Source organism: Trachurus trachurus, assembly GCF_905171665.1.
Source record: "Trachurus trachurus genome assembly, chromosome: 5".
Classification (NCBI taxonomy): domain Eukaryota; kingdom Metazoa; phylum Chordata; class Actinopteri; order Carangiformes; family Carangidae; genus Trachurus; species Trachurus trachurus.
Window position 1 is genome coordinate 14,757,666 of NC_139896.1, and position 20,646 is coordinate 14,778,311.

The following is a 20,646-nucleotide window of genomic DNA, read 5'->3' on the forward strand; positions in this document are numbered from 1 at the left end:
TCGTGCATTAGCCTATTTATTTGTTTATTTCTGTATTTCTACATTTCTACATTTATTAGCTATATCTATTTGCATTTCCACATTCATCTATTTATGGGTGTCAAGATTCATGTTATTTATCAAAACGTGTGTATTTACATTTTTCATCTGTTACAAGTTGTTATGTGTCTCTTTGTGATATCTTTTTTGTCTCTTCTTTGCCACTGTGTGTCTGTTGTGGTAATTTTGCTTCTCTATAATGCAAAAACTGTTTAATTTTAAATGACTATGTAGACATTTAGCATCTTCATTGTGGCAGATATGCATCTCCATGCAGTCATTTTCAGTCAACTGAGAGATGTGTGGTTGTTTTTTGTCTCTTCATAGTCCTTGGGTGTCTTGAAAGGCACTATATAAATCAAAATGATTATTATTTATTATTATTGTGTCTGTGGTGTTGTTTTATATCTCTGTAGCTGTGCTGTGTCTCTTTGCAGTCACTTCATTAAAATATTCACCTGAGATACAGCCCAGTATCCCCTATCTGAACACACAAAACATAGTAACTTTGTGACCTGCATTCCTACATGAGTGACTGTTGCTCCCCTCAGGGTCACGTACCTCTGTTTTCTGCTGCAGCTCCTCAGTGGGAGATTCTGTTTCCCTGATAACCACTGCTTTTGTAACCAGCATGTCTGGGTGCTGCTGCTTGGCCTCTTGAATCGCCATGGCGAGGGCCTGGGGACATGACGCACAAACACGTCACAAGTCAGTGCCTTATGACTTACTGAACATGCATGGAGGTACTGCAGTGTTTGTGTAGCTCTCCTCTGACCTGATGTTGGTCCACATCATCGTCTCCTGTGATTATAATCCTCTTCTCGATCCTGGTCTCTGAGTAGCCTCCTTTCACAGTCTGCATGGCACACACACAGAAGTTCACTGAATAAATCATGAGCTTATTCACAACAATTAAACAGGGAATTTTTAGATGACAATAGTTGTTATCAAATGCATAATTGTTCTTGTACCAAGTCTTTAGAAACACAAGTTAATTGTTTGTGTACCTATTAATTTCTCACTAAAGATATCGGCTGTTTGCTGCAACAAACACTGAATAATGAATAATGCTTTCACAAAATGGAAATAGACTGGATGCCTATTGTTTTACTGTGCAGATACTGTACTTAATGTCTTCATGATCATAGCAAATGGTATAAGATTCAATTCAATTCAATACAATTATTCACAGATAAATGTTATTATGTAATTACAGGATACAGTAAGTCAAGAGAAAATGAATCCATTACATCCACCACTGTTATCTCTCAACTCCCACGACTCAACGAGAGGGGACCATAACTGTACTACATGTATAGGTTGCAGATGTGGTGGGCTCCAAACCCCAGTCATTAAACTGTAACCATGGAAACAGATAAGTTGTTACCTTGGTAACTTGAGTTGTGGTTGCTGAGGTGACGTTCTCGGCGGTGATGGTCAGCGGGGACACAACAGACTCCCTCCCCACGGGGCTGGCTTTTACCTACAGTGTGATCATTAGAGGAGGTCATACACATGTGAACACACACACACATACAGGTAAACATTTATAGGCACAACATGTAATTCGTCACAGCCAGGGGTCAGAGGTCAAGCTCCTGGGGCGAATATCACACATGTGAAATGTGTGTGTAAACACAGAATGTTATTAGGGTTTCTGTCTATTTGATTTTACACTCTGTCAATTTATTGAATGAAAACCACAAACACACAGCCGTGGTGTTGGGGGCAGTGAGGAGCTTTATAATGGAGAGTGGCTTTTGAATCAATGTTGTATTAGAATATAACACAGTTTCAGATTAGTAACAGAGGTTGCCTTTGAACTGGTATGACAAATGGCAAATTGAAGCCTCAGAAGCCAAAGTATTTTTAACTTAAACGTGGGTCAAATATCGAAGTACATTTTTCATGATGCAGCTTGTTTTTTGTTAAAACTTTTCAGACTGATAAAGGCTTTCACCACCCTTCAAGTTTGACTTAAGTGTTCAAAATTTCACCTGTATCCAGGGAAATTAAACTGTAATAGTTTCATATACTGACACGGCATCAAATAATAATAATAATAATAATAATAGTAAAAAAAATCATATCATCATCATAATATAATGGCTCATGCTGCATATGAATTCATCTCTTGCTTTGTTCATTTTGTCAGCTTGTTGACAGCTTGTTGTAAAACAAATGAAGTAATGCGTACAGTATATACACAAGGTTTATTTATATATACATGATGTACAGTAGCTATATGATGCATATCCAACTACTTGTCAGCTTTAGATAAACTGGTATTACATCTAAAATATTTCAGTTAAGTTAAGCTAATGACTGCTACTTATGCTGTACAAATAAACTTGCTGTACTATGGTGTTCTCTTCTCTCTAACTCCACATTTTTTTAACTGTCAGGTCTGGATGAAAATATGTAGCTAAATTAAATAATGGCCCATGCTGCAGATGAATTAATCTCTTACTTTATTCATGTTTACACTTTGATATACTACATCCCTCTCTGTCTATTATATACAGTAGTATGTACTGTATACACATAGGTCAAGGCTAGAAAAGAAGGAAGTGCAAAATGGCTGGAGTTTCTTACTCTGCCACCACCCACGCACACACATTGTTACACTGATGTATTTCTTCTATAAAGATACTTACAGGGGAGCCATTTTCTTTAAGGGCAACATGAGCCTCCCGTGAGCTGACAACTCCATAGTCCTGTGGAAGGGAGAGAGCAGGGATCGTAAAAGGGATCTATTAGGTGTCATTTAAAGAAACATTACTTTGAGGGAAAGATTAGTCATTAGGCTTATTAGTCAAAATCAATGCAGAACAGGCCAAGACAGACTGAATATCAAGGCCTAATACGAATCAAGCACCAACAAACAGTAATTCTATATTTCCCATAATGCAGCCATTATCTTCTTCCTTTAGGCTCTCCTGTAAGTGTCTAAGGGTCTATAAGAGTCTGCATCTTTCCAACTCCACATCCCCATTAAGTTGCAGTACAGACCTCCCTGTTGTAAAGGTACGTACAGTATACACCTCTATGCAGGCTGTCTCTCTGGGACACCACTACTGATGATGTAATTAGGTACACCTGTGCTTTTCCTGCACTAACAAGCCTGAGAGGTCCATGGGGACACAAGCAGGAAACAACAAACACAGTCTCTGTGAGCTACGACGTGTTTCCCTCTTGTTTTACTATTGGGATAGAATGAAAGAAACAGATATCTGTGGTGTCGGAAAAACATGGAGTCGTTAAGTCAGCAATATGACTCAGCAGTGTCTGTGATGCAGCTAAGTTTGCACACATTTGGTAATATTAGCCTCCATATGCTCCATGTTGTGCCGGTTAAAGAGAAATGTGTTATTTCTCCTTTTAGAAGTCTGGCCTTGAAGCTTCACCGTCCAATGCTTTATATAGTATATGTAAGTCAGATCAGTAACTGATCAAATAACTATGACAGAAACCAACCACTGTATTCACACTGTGCAGAATATGCAGCTATTTGGAGCATTTCGCAGCTGAAGAGTCAGATCCCTCTGAAGCTAATGCAGAGAGGCCACTGAACCTTCTATCATCAGGTCACCACAACACAACTCTAAATGACAGCTGATGTCGCCTCATGTTTGCTGGATGCTCACCATGTCAGCTTGTTGACAGCTTGCTCTAAAACAAATGAAGCAATGCATATATGTACAGTATATGTATTTACTGTATATATACATATGTATGTGATGCATGTCCAACAAGACAAACTGGTATTTCATCTAAAATATTTCAGTTTTTCAAAGAGGGTATTCTTGAAAATTACAATGTATATAGTAGGATGATGATATCACCTGAAAAACTTCTAAGCATTTAAAAGGCAATTCAGGTCAAGAAGTTATGAATAAATTCCTTTTACAACAGTCTGGTAGTCAATGTGAGTCGACTTTAAAATTGAAATTCAAAGACATTCAGACAGGTAACAGAAAGTGTGTTTGAGACACTCAACACACATGACATGTCTCCCTCTGCTGGAGGAAAAACAGAGATGCTGAAGATCTTTGTCTGCCTGGAGATGACGTCATCTGCTATTCACTTCACACACACATGCACGCACACACACACAAAGAACAGCGTCTTACACTGACATCTTTGAAAATTTGACTCAACACTGATCTGGCACTTCAAGGCACCATCTCTACATCACTGCCTGAGCTCACCCACACCATTAGCTGAATGGATAAAGAGCCCAGCAATGATTACATTTTAATAAGGCACCGGTGGGACAGCCAGCCAGCTCTCAAATCTTCGCCTCTGGACATGAATGGGATTCACACCTGCTTTCATCATCCTCATTAATACACTGTCAATACTTTAATTACTCCATAATGATGCTATTATGTCATTGGTGTCTGGGGAATACAGTCTTCATGCTATTGAAGCCCAAAGAAAAATGCCTTCTCTGCTAATGAAGACTAACTCCAGAGCTCCACAAAGAAATATTAAATTCTTCAGTGCAAGTCTATTTGTACTCTGATGAGTAGTATCCTCACTTACCATGTCTATCAATAGACCTACTTTCGGCTAAAATGTAACATGATGAATTTATAAAACAGCCATCGTGTCTCTGTACACCTGACAGCATCTCTGTAGATCAGTGATTAACCTAACCTTAGTAAGTGTGTGCACATGTCAAAATCACAGTAGCTTCACTGGTGTCCTGCGCTAACTGACTGCTAGCCTATACACTGTACAAATATACTTGCCTTGCCTAGTATTGATCTTCTCTTCTCTCTAACGCTACCTTTTTTTTTTTTTTTAAACTGTCAGGTCTGAAAATATGTAGCTGCTAATTCCAAAAGTAAGCAAATGAAAAAAAATATCCCACTTAAATAACAGTTTAATGTTGCTTCTTGAGTCAAACAGTTAAGCTATAGGCAAGAGTCACACAGCAGCCATTTTTCTCTGATGTCACGGTGAGGGTGAGAAGCCTTGAAAATGTCCATGTCTGGATAACTCCTGTGTGAGACTGACTAAAAAGGGACAGAAGTCTGAATCCACAATTTCGATAACTGTAGGTAAGGTTACATAATGGCAACGTTAGCGCTGCTAAACTTGTAAGATGACAAATCAATCCACTGGCTTGTACAAATAGTTTCATGATCAACTTGGATCAATGATACAATAATATTGTGAAAATAAATACAATTTTGACAAACCAGAATATGCATGAAAGCAAAAAGCCTCTCTAAAGGGTAAAGGTGAGTTAGCAATAAGAGGCTTTTGTTCTACTCAAAAGATGTGTCAGATGTTGGACATAGCAGTATGGTATTTGGCTGCAGGTGACAGGATTTGAGCTTCCCACCTCACACATGATATCAGAGGAAAATGGCCGCCATATGACTACAGTCAACATAATGAACATGCAGTCAATGACAACTGAAGGGACAAAAAACCAAAGGCAGATGTGCGAATTGTTTGCTCTTATTGTTCCATTTCTTGCTTACCTGCGGTGAGACGTCCATGATGTTGGTCTGGACCTCTGATCCGTTCGTATGTGTCTCTGTCTTGGAGTCGGCCCGCTTCAGCAGGTGGGCCATGCTCACAGCATTGGGGTCTTTCTTTGCCACAGGAGGCTGCTTGAAACGCAAACACAAACAATAGAGTCAAAGAGCATCACGCAACCTGTCCACAACAAACACCGCCGTAGACCCCCTTGTAAAATCGTCTTATTGGTTCCAAGCTGCGTAACCTTCAAAACAAACATTTAAATCCTGTACAGTCAAAGGAAAAAAACAACAAATACGATTTTTATTGGATTGTTCAGGCTGATGACAACATGCAAATGATTACCAAGGCAAGGGAACAGAAACACAGATACAACTGACAAATATGAACTAGGTGAGAAATTCATGAATTAATGCATCAACAAAGAGAACAAAGCCAGGAACACACAGGCTGCATGGTATGAGTGCAGCTGCTGCAGAACACATAGATTTCCATTTCACCACACATGTTAACAGTTTAAAGTACAAACATCGGCCATGTGAGACTCTGGTGTTGTGGTTGCATACTGATTTGATCTCCTGTCTATTTGTCTCGTGTGCTGTGCGTGTCCCAGCAAAAACAGAGAAAAAACCTATTCATGTCATATTCACATCACAGTGGCAACATTACAACAAACTGACATCTTCCGTTGTAGCTGTCTACATCTAGGCCGAATCTGAATATGACACAAAGATGAAAACATTACAGTAAACTACAAACTCTTTGTAGACAGAGGCAAGGCATGGCCATTTTATTTGTATAGCCCATTTTTATAGAGCACACATATCTGCTTCTGTCAGCTACCATGCTCACACAACAGTCTGTGTGTTCCCAGGATAAAACATGCAAACGTTTTAATTAACCATTGAACACAAAATGCAACTGAATTCAAACAATGACAAATGGTAAAAAAAATAAAAATAAAAAAAACATAAAGAAAACAAATAGCAACCAAGTCCAACCAAGCAGGTTGACTCCGGTGGGTGGTGATGATGACGAAGGATGAACACATTCAGCTGTCTACCTCATGATGGGTCCCCTCCTCAGGAAGTTTCTCCTCTATGGGGGACTTGTCCCGGGAGCCCATCAGACGGGCAGAGTAGAACCTGGAGGTCTCCTCAAAGTCTTCCCGGCCCACCTCGGGCTGTCGCTCCCTCTCCCCCAGCTCCGACATGCCTTTAGAGAATTCCTCCACGCCAGAGTGGAGGTCTGTGATGATGGTGAAGTCGACCTCGGCCTCCAGGCTGGACGTGGAGCTAACTGTCATGCTGGAGCACTTGCGCTCAATGCCCAGGTGGGATTCCCTCATGCAGGCCACGGTGTCCCGCTCCTGCTCCTCCTCGGACGCTATGCTGGGCTGGGGCCTCCTGTCCCCGAGCTCCTTCTGGAGCAGGTACAGGAGAAAGGGTCACAAATCTAATGTAACTGTGGATGGATGGGTGGAGGATGAAGATGATATGGAATGGGATGAAGTGTCTTCGGCAGCGTGTTTGCTGGAACTCCAAAATCAAAGCCATTGTATTCAGAAACGTAAAACAAGGACTTTCGTAACTTTGTAATGTCACAACAAAGCATTTGTTGTGCCATCAGCGATGCCCCCAACACTAGATTTGGTGTTTACCGGAAATCTGCTACTGTATATTTTTATTCAATCATCCAAAAGTGGTCAACAAATGAAAGGGGAGGCTCAGAGTCTCCTCTCTTCTGATTGGCTCATAGACATGTTGTTAGCTTCAGAGAGAAGCCTGAGGGAGGAGGTGTAAAACGAGGTGCTTTTGGTGCTTTAAACACAATATAGATATCAACACTTCAAATAAAACTCAGCTCAGCTTGAGCTGCTTTGTAGTCACTTCTGCCTTTGTAGCCTGCGTGGCTCTATAAGACTTCAAAGTTTGGCTCACCTGACGAATGCAATTCACTTTCAAAGGGTCATAAACCTGAAATGTTGTTGAATTACAATGAAGCTCCTGGTCTACAGTCACGCCACTTATATCAATTACAAGTACACTTGCTAATCACATCACAGTAAAAACTGCATCATGCCAGCAACAGCCAAGCAAAAGCGATTCTGCTTTAAACCCACACATTCAATTCAAACTCATCATGGTGATGGATGAGGGCAGCTGAGTAGCCAGTAAAAAGTCCCACACTACTTCATCCTGTATAGCTTTGGAGCTATTTTTCTATGCCTCCATGTGAATGACATATTGTTTTCAGGTTGTCCACCCCATACTCATGGACAGGATATTATGAGAACAGAAGTTCAAATTTGGCACAAACATTAGGACTCAAGGATGAACAGATACAGTAAGATTTAGGGTGTCAAAGGTCAAGGGAGTGATGACCTCACAAGAAATTTGAGACCTCGCTTAGCATTAAGGCAAAATTACACACATTTTGGCCAGTATTTCATATGATTCTGGATTAACACTGCAAGGCGGGAATCATAGTTTTATCAGAAGAAAACGGTGCAGTCAGTAAGGTGGCATGTGGATTTTTCCTGTGACGGGTGCAGAGAGCGGGATAAAGAGATGATGGGTGGAGTGATTGAAGGTGGATTTAAATTCAAAGGAATAACCTTGAAATCAGCAAACGGCTCCTCATATATGGCAGGAGTAGAGACGGGCTCCTGCAGGGAGGGAAGCAGAGGAAAGAGCAGAAAGAGCATCTGAAGGTTAGAACAAGCTGAAGTGGATAGTGGACTAACAGAAAGAGGTCCTAACAGCAGAACTTGACTGGGGCCTGGAAATATGAGTCCAGCCCACAACTGATGTGCTGCTCAGTGAGAGTCAAGATCAGGATATGGCCCAAATTAGCTCAAAGTAGCAAAAGTAGCTCATAAATGAGTATTTTTAATGTGGTTATATTTGAATGTTTAGGTGAGAGATTCATCCAGACCCAATCTAAGCCCACTGGGCTTGTTGAGCCCCAGTCAGGTCCACATAGATTCAGGCTAGAATTTCAAGCACTACTCTATGGTAGTAACATACGTACAGTAGCATACAGCAGTACAGTCTAAAGGACAGAATAGAGGTGAGTTTACTGCAACAGAAACAACATATATAGCCTGGTTTATTTGTTAGAGTATAGTTAGAGAGGCAGGACAAAGAGAATCATGCAGTTTGTATGATGAGCAGGTTTTTCAGCATAGCAGCAGCCACTCTCTGAGTTGCAACACTACGCACCTTGAATTTCAACAGGAGGGTATTCAAATAATATTGTCGGATGTCCAATGAAAGGTGCACGGGTGCATTTCAAAGCCCGTCAAAATGACTGTGTGCGAGCGGGTCCACATGTTCAGAGAGGAGCACCTAATATTTTCCCACAATCCCCCCTGAGCTCAATCAGATCCTGATATGATTGTCACTCCACCGGTGAGGTGCGTTCGCAACAACTGAGAGCTACGCGACACCCCTCCTCATGCCTGTTTAATCCAATATATGCAAGAGCTCGACTCAGATGAAAAGGTGGGAAATGATGAAAGCTGTCATGTCTATTCACTTCAGATTCCTTTCATTCCAGTGCCAGAACGCGTGCAAGCCTCCTAATGATACCAACAGTGAAATGAAAGCAGCAAATCTGACTGTGTCAGGCACTGAGCTGTGGTGTCTCACTGCTCGCCCGCCAGCTGAGGTTTCACAGTTGGAAGAACCGGTGTGTTTTGTAACACCGTTTAACTTTCTATGCGGGTGGGGTCGGGAGAGAATAAATGTGTCTGATTTGTGATTTATTATCAACAAATCTGAGGGATCAAGCAACATTTTGTGAATACTGTGCATGTGAGTTCACCAGTGTGATGTTAGCTTTTTGTGTGCAAACCAATTCTATAGTCCATTTATCTCTAATTTTGGGGGAGGTAATAGCTGCGTGTAACAAAGTAATGGATGACAGTACATTTCACCCTCTCCTCCTCAAATGAGTGATTCAATTTGTCACATTAATAGGCAATAAATTGTTTTGTTTTGTGTTTCCAGTCTGAAAATGGCATGGAGACGTGCAAAAAATCATCAGAGCGATGATTATGTGCGAGCCTTTCTTTTCTTTGCCACACTGACAGAGGACAACATGAGCTGGAAGGAAATCTGTGGCTTGCATGTCAGAAAAGGCAAAGACCAACCAACAACAAACAAAACATGTGACATTGATTTTGTTTTTTTGTTTTTTTTTATCTCTCACAGCCAGTGGTGAGCTGTACAGATTTGCCAGACAAGTGTGGTGCATGTTGAGGACAATGTGAGGGGAGAGGAAATTATTGAGTTGCCACATGAGGAGATGTCCAAACTCTTTTTTTTTTTTCATTGATTTTTTTTTTCTTTTCTTTTTTTTTATTTTATTGCCACAAGACGGAGCTGAAGTACCGCTCCGCCTGCTCTTCACACAGGCACGAACAGGTAAGATGGATGGAGTGTTTCAAGTCACTGTAAAGGTATAGAAAAAAAGAAAAATGGCGTGCGAGTCTGTCTGAAGCTCATGCGATGCTTTACTTCCAATGACTGAATAGCAGATGCCAAGCAGAGTTACCGAGTGTCTCTTCTTGGCTGCGTCCAGGCTCGCCTCCCTGCCAGCATTCCGGCTGTTCCGCAGTATCAGTCCGGACTCCCTGGCCTTCTGCGTCTTCACTGGCGGGGCCGGGGGAGCCATTTTGGGAAGCGCTGAAATCTTTGAGCCGAACGACTGACTCTCCGTCGGTCCTCTGCTGGGCTGATAGCTGTCGTCGGGCTGATCTGTTTTGGCGCTTCCCTCCGTATCTGCCGGAAATGCCGAGTGGAAGGCCGGGACGTCGGTCCAGTTGAGGTCTGAGGATCCCTCCGGAGAGCCCACTGACCAGCGGTATTCTCTCCTGAGGACGCGGGCGGGCTCCTCCTGGCCCGTCCTGTCCCTTTCGTCCTTACAGGCTACGCTCTTTGATCGCTCTGGCTTGAGAGGAACAATCCTGGTGATCTCTGACTGGTAGGCGCCGCCTGACAGTCGGTGGAGAGACGTCCTCTGACCTCGTTCACCCATCAGACTCTCAATATCCTCCTGCCCGGAGCTGCTGATCTTCCTCTCGTGTGTCCTGACCTGTCGCAGTTTCACCTCTGCTAGCTCTTTGTTGTCGATAAGTCCCTTCCCTCGCACCTTCATCACACACTCTCCTTTAACACCTGCTAATGAACTATCATGCTCTATCTTTCCAGGTCCGTTCACTGAGCTTAAATCAATATCTGTCGTTCCGACCTGACTCACTTTTTTCTCTCCCTGCTCTGCGCCTTGAGTAAGGACCTCCCTGTTTTCACCTGTTGAGACTTCCTCCTGTTTGCTGTCTTTACAGACCCTGACAGACTGATCCTTTTCTGATCCCTGATCATCTTTCTTCGCCACCACCGGGGATGGTTCACAATGATTTCCTGTATCAAATATTTTCTCAGGACTAGTGTCCGAGTCTGAGCCCTCGTCGTCTTCTTCTTCCGTAGAATCGCTGCCTGCTTTCCTGTAGATGAGCTCTGCCGGCATTCCCAGGTTTAAGCTCTGTGGTCTCCTCTTTTTCCTCTGTTTTGAAGCCGGCCGCTCCTTTGTTTGGCGTGAGCCTGGGGCCACATCACTGTTTGCCTCTGGCTCTGAGGCGTGAGATGGTTTACTTTGAGATTTGTCTTGAAACAAATCTGTGTTCTCAGATAATTGAACCACAACAGAACTTTTGTCGGGCGGCCGAGATTCGGGGCACACATCTGCCGCATTGGACTGTTTTGTTGATGGAAATTCATCAATATGGCTTTTCATTTCTTTTCTGTCATACCCTGTTACCTCTTTATGTATCATCTTGGTAATATCTATCTCTTTTTCCAGCTCCTTTTTCTCCCACGAGGAGTCAGATGTGAGACATTTGTTCTCTTCTTCTGCCTTCCAGTCCTGGTCTTGTTGATAAGTTTCTTGTTTTTCAATCAATACCCATTCCTCAGAGCCCTACATGTTGGTATAGATTAAACACAGTTAGATATGCCAAGCATAGCTGCTGCAGATAATGAAATCTAGGCAATCATTTGAATCTCAGAAAGGGAATACATTTTAAAACTGGTACACAGACAGAGGTGTTTTGGTTCACATGCATCTATTATAGGAAGTAACTGTGCTAAATGTGGTTGTACTGTATTTTTCTTATAGATATACAAGTAGGCAGTGAATTTCACCAAACCACAATTGCTACAAATACCAAACTATAACATGAAAGAGGAGTAGTGAGAGATGTGCAACCTCGGGTGAAGTCACCACAGTCTTCTGGACGAAACCCTCAACAGACAGGCTGTTAACAGGGTCCTTTCCCACCGCTCGGCCCACCAACTGGGCGACACAAGGCAGAGGAGAGAGTTTAAAAGAGAAGGAAAGAAACAACTGTTAGAGAGACTGGAAATGAGGGAATGAATTAGTAAGACGCACGGCTTAATGCACAGGAAGAAAATGGGAAAGGAAGAAGATATTGGTGCCGACAGGACTTAGCAGAGTTATTCTGTGGAGTAGAAAACTTTTTTAATGAACTTCAACCTAAAAACATGGAATCCCGTGTACCTGACAACCACCGAACCCACAGAAGCCAAATCAGCAGGCATTTGCAATGCAAATATTCTTTTTCTGTTACTACATCAAAGAGCTGGATTCGTCTGAATCTCTCGGAAACAGCGAGGAGAACCAAGACTTTCCCCGCCGTCGTCTGCTGTCAGTCAAACTGAATAATGCCCCCGCCTCACCCCAGCCCACCCGCACCGTCCCCTCAATCTCTCCTGCCTGGAATGAGACACAGGAGAGACTGCATTTTCTGCTGCAGACGGCGCTTGACATTCTGTGGGCATCATCTGATCATCCCAGACAGCAGATGAGAGATCGTCTGAAGATGAGTCGGGTGCAGGCAAAGACGTGAACTGTCCTATCTGAGGACCACAATCTCTACTCAGTATTTTCAGTGGCCTCATTACCCCGAAAGAAAGAAAAAAAAATGCGATCAAAGCTCGAGAGGCTTCGTGATCTAGCATAAAGACAACCGTGTCACTGTGAGGCAATCAAGGAAGAAAAAAAAAGAGATAACTGATAATTATTTCTTGAGTGCCTCACATCGAGTAAATCTCAAAAAAACATCTTGAAACTAATCGCATCAAGATGCTTCCTTCTGTGCTCCCTGTCAATCATCTTGGAGTACTACTCTGAGATAATGTCAGAATTAATCTTGTGCACCAGAGACAGGCAGATGTGCACTTCATTACACACAAAAACGCCTCAAAATAAACTGCAGGTTCTTATGTTGCTTCCTGGGAGTGGTGATACTGTATCTTTGCACAGGAAACACCTGCTTATTGGAAAAATAAAATCATAAACATAACTTGCTTGACTAATCATGTTTGTTTGCTCTGTTTTTACAGTTGTGGCAGTGCAGTATGTCTTTAGACATGAAATATGAAATATGCACAGCACTGACGGCAGAACTTGTCAAAGAAGTGTCTCAGCGTTGGAGATATGTGCCCTGCTTCACCTCCAGTTAAGGGGGCGAAAACAGCCTGAAATATCAATGTCCTTTAATGGAATGTCAAGCATCAGAGATTTCTGGATTTGAGATATTGATCACAGCAGACCTTTAAATCTACAGACCGTCACCCCACCCACCCACCCTCCCCCCATGCGACTCCCCAGTGCTCCACACTCAGCCACACTCGGCCCCCACTCACAGCCTTCTTCTCCGGCGTGCCAGTCGGGGAGGTTGCAGACAGACGCTTCTCGCGGTTCATCAGCTTGCTGTTGGGCTCCCTCAGGGCTCTCTTCAGCTCATTGATGCTCGCCTGATGCTTCAGCAAGACGTCCTGAGACTTATCCAGAAACTGGAGGAGGGGGGAAACGTGAGGAGAAAAAGTGCGTGCATCAGCAGGACATCGACAATCTGTTTCATCAACACGTCACACGCTGTCATAACTGAACAAGATGGGAGATAATACAGCACACAGGCCTACACACAGGAGAGGATGGATCTGAACTGCTTGCACTAGTGATTGTATAAATCCCCCACCTGAGACCTGACCACACATTACCAGCGCTTCTCAGTGGGATTTTACAGGTGATGATGTAGCGACATGCTTCACTGAAGTAGCAGAAACAGTAAAAGTACTATAAAAAGGCGTTTCCACAACAGTCTGTACACAGGATGACATTTAAATTTTGAATATCACTGCCACTTCCTGAACACAAACCATTTAAAAGCTCATAATAACATTTGGCCACCGCCCAAAATAAATAATAAATCTACATGAGCGCTGCAGTCCAAACACAGAGTCAAATTTGTGGCTGATGAAAAATGAAGCTTAAAATATGTAGAGAATGTAATTAATTATTTCCTCATACATTATATATCACTTCACCCACTCGCATGTTAATTATCATGACTCACTCGCAGATATAACTACGCTCTGTGCAGCACTAGTTTAAACTTATAATGCTAAAGAACAACAGCATACAATTGAGTTAGTTGTCAATTTGCATGTAATTTGTTTCTGGACGGTCTCTGGTGGAAAGTGATTAAAAACATCCACTCAAGTACTGTCCTTAAGTTCAGTTTTGAGGTACTTGTAATTTTCCACTGTTCTTTATTGCTACACCACATGTGTCAAAGGGAAATGCTGCACTTTTTATTCAACTACATTCATCTGTCAGCTACAGTTTCTTCTTTTGGCTTTTGAAATGTGATTTCAATTCTGCATTATTCTTAATAATAATAATATTTGGTAGGGCACCTGCCCAATGTGTTGAGCTCACTGCAGGCCCCGGTTCGAATCCCGTGTCAAGCGGCCCTATCCTGCGTGTCATTCCCCCCCTCTCTGTCTCCCATTTCTTGTCTCTCTCTCAACTCTCCTGTCCATTAAAGGTGAAAAAGCGCCCAAAAATATACTTAAAAAAAATAAAAATAAATCTTAATATATTATTATTATTATTAGTATTTTTTCCAAAAGTTTAATAGTTAATTTCATATCAAATGTTGCTAAACCCTTATCCTATTGGTTCACAGGATTACGTGACATTTTCTGTTCACAAATCAGCAAGAAGAGCTGGAATGAAAGTAACAAAATGTCATGTGAAGTAATCTGTCGTACGTCAGTCATCTGTTTTTTAGTGTGTAGTTAATGGAGAAAATGGGTTTTCAGGGTCTTAAATTGAGGCAGCGACAAAGTGGTTGACCTAATCCATTTTAATGCACTGATAATGCTTTTTACCTTATCTGTGATTTTAGCTATATAAAATAATAAGCAACACATGTTTTAGCTTCACTGTTCTTGACATTTGCAGTAGTTTTTCTATGGTCTATTAGGATAATTTCATTTTACAAGCCTATCTTGATTCATTTACACCCACACAAAAGATAAAATAAAAATGTCTGGGTAGAACATCCACATTATAATAAAGTCTGAACTCTCACATTCTTCATTTCTGTGGTTTGGTCACAAACCCTCAGGTTATGTTGAATATTGCTTCTCAGTTATATTTTTCAACATCAAGTGGTACATGGAAGCTGGCTGAATGTTAACCAGAGGCAGACAGATTCAGATTCACACTGAGCATAATGTTTCTGTCACAGTTAACTTTGATACTTTGAGCACATTTTACTGGTACTTTTACTTGTAATTGGTTCTCCTTCCATAACTGGACAGAGCAGAATATTTCAGAACAGCGAAGAACATGTAACGATGCTTTATAGGCACTTAAAGAAGGGCATGGGTTCTTATCTACAACAGAGAGGCATTTCACTTGAGACTTTCAAAGCCAAACTTTAAAGTATTTTTGTGCTCATAGCTGCCAGATGTTTCGAATTCCTGTGACATTTCAAAAGGAGTATAAACTCATTCCTTGATCCAAGGCCGGCAAATCTCAGTCTGTAAAAACCTCTGAGGGCTACAGGTGCAGAGGAAGAGAAGGCACACCACCACAAAACTCCCAAGAGCCGAAGACAGGAACCTGTACCTCCTGTTTGTGCCGAGGAGTGGCCTCCTGGTCCAACTGAGAGAGCTGAGTTGGGGCAGGAGAAGGGGCGAGCATGAGAGGGGGTCGGAGTTTCAGAGAGTGCGGGAACAAGGTCAGATGCAGAGACAGGATGGTAGAAGGTACGTCAGTAAGGGAGGCAGGCAGACAGACAGCAAGGCTAGATTTGATACCATGCAGAGACAATTTGAAAACACATCCCAGTAGACAGTTTGGATAATGATATGACATGCAAATATGCTTCCAAAATAAACGTTGAGGTGTCCGTATTTCTAGGGCTTTAATAGGATTTCCCTCTCTATCATATAATGGAAAATAAGTCCAGTGGTGCAATGCAGCACAACTTTTTTTTAATGATGCCTGAGTTGACAGCCACAGTAAAAGACACAAACCCAGTAGACAAACAGAGAGAGTGAGAGACAAACAAAGAACAAAAGACGAAGAGACAAAGACAGGTATACAGAGAGACAGAGACCAAATCACCAGACACCAAATACCTCCTGTTTATTGTCAACTGGTGACCCAGCCTCCTCCTTATCGCCAGCAAGAGTAAAACAAAAAAACAAAACAACAACAAAAAAATAATGAAAAGCATGTTAGCAACCGAGGGCTCAGCTGGAGTTTGCATCTCTCAGCATAATGACAAAGGGTTAAAAATTGTAAAGCTGTTAGCTGGATTTATGAGCAGTGCAGTGTAAGCATGTAAGCCTGAGCGAAAAGGAGTGAAAGGAGAAGAGTTAGTAAATGCTAAATCCACCAAAGCCACCACAGCGTTATGCCCCTGTTGGATAAGCTTCAATTGTCCTGAGAAGCTTGCACTGCACCTATTTACATTAGCTCCCCTGCAAGTCCAGGATTTACCTGTACCAAGGTCAGAGTCATGTTCAAGTTGACTAAGCTTCTGTATATTTCAACTTTCTGTCATTTTAACAAATTTTAGCTCAATGGAAGGTCATCAAAAGACTGTTTTTCATGAGGAAAACTTCAGTACCATGATCTCTTTCTTCTTGCTTGGGGTGACGTTGCCGTCCTCGTCCTGGTCCTGCTCCAACTCCTGATCCCGCTCCTGGTCCTTGTCCTCCTCGTCCTGTTCCATACTGGGCTCCAGCTCAGTGTCCTGCTCGTCCACAGAGGGGCTGTGGAGGCGACGCTGTACACTCATGCTGCGGTGGGACATGCCATCGTGGTTCTCGCACATGGCTGAGACGGGCCGTGAGAACTCTGCAGGTAACAAGAGTTGAGTTACAATGAGTTTATCTGACGTGGGCTTTCATAGAGTTATAGTTTGACATTTTAGGATATAAAATTATTGTTTTTCTTATATGTTGGTTAGCTTAGCTTAATCATAGATAGCAGAAGTAGTGGGAAACTGCTTCTGTCAAAAGATAAAAACATAAATGTAGAAATGCATGTGCTGGACTCTTTCTTTGTCAGGAGCTATGACTTCTGCACCAATAAATAGTCAGCTAAGGTTTTGTAAACTACCCTATATTGGCGATCTATTCAAATAACCATTCAAAAAACCTGTAGACTTCAGAGCGAGGTAACCATGAGCGCTAAAATGCTTAATCCTTTTTTCCTTCATTAAACAAATGACTAGACATGTGAATTAGTCAGCTTTTGAGTTATTGGTGAATGGATGATTTACCTTCAGCCAAACCAAACCAGCTGATATCCCCTGCTTCCAGTCCTTTTGCCAAGCTAACCCAAGAGAAACATTTCCTGACTGCAACTAATTCTCTGTTTCTCAAAATGTCTAACTATTTTATTAAATGTCCTCCACGTCTCATAAATTTACTCTGGGCCCTCCAGTGCAGATCTGTCAGGGCAACACTCGCTCTCACCTCCATCCAAGCTCCTGGACAGCAGGTACCTCTTGCTGGTGGAGCGCTCAAAGTGTGGAGCCGGCCTGTCTATAAGTGCACTGGCCTGTCTGGTTTGAGCCTGCGTTCTTCCGCTGTATCGAAACTTTGAACCCATCACCAAGAAGCCCTTGGGTGGAGGCTCTGGAGATACCAGCCTGTGGAGACAGGAGTGGCAGTGTGAGCATGTAACAAAAAGCAGAAAGGCAAAAACAGCGGGGCGAACTCTCAGATTGGAACCAATTTCCATCATGATGCAATCAAGCTACCCTGAGGATGCGTCTTCTAGGCCTGATTGGTATTTGCTCCCAAAATAGGCCATCACATTGAAACCATATTTGATTTCATTGCCATAAGAATATGTTCATCAGTTAAAAGTGATGTCTACAATTTTACATAAATTTAAACCTTAATTATATTTTAAAAACGTTTTTTTAACTATCTGTATTGCTGCTTGGGTGAGTAGTATTAATAAACTTGATACAAACAAAACAAAATGCCACAGAACAGAGCAGTAAAAGACATGTGTCAACAGAGGTTGTTGTTGTTTCCAGCAGTGAGGCGGCTTGTGAAAAGACTAGCAGGCAGACAGTGGAGGGAGAGGAGAACGCCATGTGAGAAATGCAGCCGACGGAATAATTATACACCCAGTCTACATCCGGTGCGTCAGACAAATGCATGTTTAACAAAGGACTGTACAATTAACTGAGTGTGGTTACACCTGATGAAGGTGTGCACAGGGAAGTGTTTTGTTTAACTCGATAGGCATTGAAGGGAAAACCTTCCAGGCATGAGAGCAGATCGATTCTTACCGGAAGAAGGTGTGATGTTCGATGCAGACCTTCCACAGCCTCTTGGCAGCTCTGTGGTTTGGAAGCTTGAAACCGATTGTACTTTCAAACTGCTCGTACTAGAAGGAGAGAGAACAAAGAGATGAAGAGAGAGGTGTGAAAAGAAGGTGAGTGCACTGGGTACTTCTCACAGTGGACTAACATTTAGGGCAACCGAATACATTCATATAAATTGCATTAAATTCAATACATCTCACATCAATGTGACCACTGAACCTGGTCAATAAAGCAAATAAAACAGACTTTGCTTCGCTCTTGCAGAAACACAGCTGCAACAATATACATGTCAACACATAAACAAAGACATTCAGAACATCACAACATAGATTTTGCCAAGTAGACAAAAAGAGCAGATCAAGGCTGAGGAGGGATAACATCCAATATTCAGACACTAGGAGCAATTGGGAGGAAAACTATTTCATGGCTCTATATTTACACTCTTTATCCCTCTATTCTGGCTGCAGCTGCAGCAGCTCTGTTAAAGGGGCTCTTTATTTGGCCTGATCACAGGCTCACTGTGCGGCTCTGTCACTTGACTGGGTCTGGCCCAGACAGCCTGTCACACCGAGGCTCAGCAGGGAGGATAAGCTGCAGCTCTGCACAGCACAATGTGGAGGGTGAGAATATACAGTATATCCTGACTGTGCAGAGGAGCGAGGCTGGAGGTATGAAGCAGAGGATTTACAGCCTTCTGCTCCGTTTAACTGACCACATGTCCATTTCTGCAGCTGAGACAGAACATTAGCTTTTGTTATATTCAAATCATGAGGTCATGCTTTACCACTAACAGGTCTATAAATTTATAGCTGGAACCAGGAGATAGTCAGCATAGCATAAAAACAAGAATAGCTCCACAGGTAACAAAATATGCCTACTACCAAACATAACTCATTGATGAACATGTGTATTGTTGCTTATTTAAAGGTACATTGTGTAGGAATTACTCCCATCTAGCCTTGCGGTTGTATATCGCAAGCAACTCAATCGTATTTGTCATGCTGCATTCACGTGAAATTGGGCAGACGGCAGACATATGACAGCCGCTGCACGTAATGGCATAAACAAGCCTCTATGTAAACAAGTGGTCCGTCAGCACGAGGCAAAACAATACACGTGACAATATGTTGTCATGGCAATGTCGTATTCTTTACCCACGTTTTACTGGCTTTCTCTCGACTTCTGTGACTAAAATGACATCTGGTTTGTTACCGACGGTCATCTGCCTGACTGCACGTGAATGCAGCATCAGTGTAACGCTCCATTCCTCCTTTTCACAGACGCCACCTCGACCTGAGCCGACAGCTCCAGTGTCTCCGGTGAGTTTCCGTGGTTTCCTACCGTCACGCTGCCACTGAACATAAAAACATGGCGACACGACATGGCAGCCAGCAACGAGCTTACCCGGTCGATGTATATATGAATGATATGAACGGCAAATTCAGAGCTTACCGGAACACTTCAGTTTCTTGATGGGGGTGATTACTGATTAATGAAAAACATACTTTTGAACGAAATAATCGATTTTCGAGAATAGGTAACAGGAGAAGTTACACAATGTCCCTTTAAATACATAAGCAACAATACATTTTACATTTTGAGTGTCCATTTCTGAAAAAAACCTCAATGTAGTTTTCCATCCCTTCTGTCAGGCTTCAGGTCAGTGAGCCGATTACAAGAGAGGAGACTCTGAGCCTCTGACTGGCTGACTGTTTTTGAAATGAGCAGATAAAAATGTGCAACACATTTCAGGTAAAAGACTCAGAGACACAAAATTCTGAACTGCGGATCTAGGTGGGCGGGGCTTGGTTCTCGATTGTAATTCCCTGCAGTCGTCACTGTGAGGTTGCCAGGCAACCAGCGCAGACTCCAAGAAGCTGAAAACCCACAATTTGTTATTTCTACACTTCTAAGATAAGCTAACTGGCTGATCGCTGTAGCTCCATGTTTACTGTACAGACATGAGAGTGGGATCAATCTTCGAATCCAACTCTCGGCAAGACACCAAACAGAAACATTTACCGAGAACTTCAACTACCCCTTGAGATTTAGTATTTCAAGAAGAAAAGTCAAGTCGCAAGCAAAGATATCTTGACTTTCAGATAACACACATCTTTCAAACTCCACAACCACAATCTGCACCACAGGCTTCGTCTGGTGAAAATGTGCTCTACAAACTCAAGCTCAGATAACCTCAGTGACACCACTATCATCACCATCGCAATGATGATCCAGGTTATTTCCTCAGACCGGACAAAGCTCCTTGAACAGACAGCACTGAACAACAGCTGAGTTGAGTTGATGAGCAGCACTAACCATGACTAGTGGATTGATTTGAATGTGTGAAATGGACTTCAATTATCATGCACCAC

General features: G+C 42.4%; 2 protein-coding genes across 4 annotated transcripts in view; both read right to left on the bottom strand.

Moving 5' to 3' along the window:
- The window catches only part of LOC310986137 (band 4.1-like protein 1), an 83,328-nt gene that overhangs the window by 3,835 nt on the left and 58,847 nt on the right, over positions 1-20,646 (bottom strand). Inside the window, exons 10-19 of one of the 3 annotated variants that reach the window (XM_083971917.1) lie at positions 18,239-18,336; positions 17,409-17,584; positions 16,556-16,785; positions 13,269-13,418; positions 8,156-8,206; positions 5,538-5,669; positions 2,697-2,756; positions 1,427-1,522; positions 815-895; positions 601-717 (exon numbers count right to left, since the gene is read on the bottom strand). In XM_083971917.1, the coding sequence (XP_083828043.1) occupies positions 601-717; positions 815-895; positions 1,427-1,522; positions 2,697-2,756; positions 5,538-5,669; positions 8,156-8,206; positions 13,269-13,418; positions 16,556-16,785; positions 17,409-17,584; positions 18,239-18,336 (1,191 nt within the window). The remainder of the gene's footprint in view (positions 1-600; positions 718-814; positions 896-1,426; positions 1,523-2,696; positions 2,757-5,537; positions 5,670-8,155; positions 8,207-13,268; positions 13,419-16,555; positions 16,786-17,408; positions 17,585-18,238; positions 18,337-20,646) is intronic. The other 2 variants (XM_083971919.1, XM_083971918.1) reach the window with 2 other exon arrangements.
- Positions 9,188-11,949, bottom strand: LOC310985553 (uncharacterized protein; the record flags this gene model as incomplete). The annotated part of the gene is made up of 3 exons (XM_083971168.1): positions 9,188-9,205; positions 10,099-11,520; positions 11,809-11,949. Coding segments are annotated over 3 exons (1,581 nt in total), but the record flags the coding sequence as incomplete, so codon positions are not given.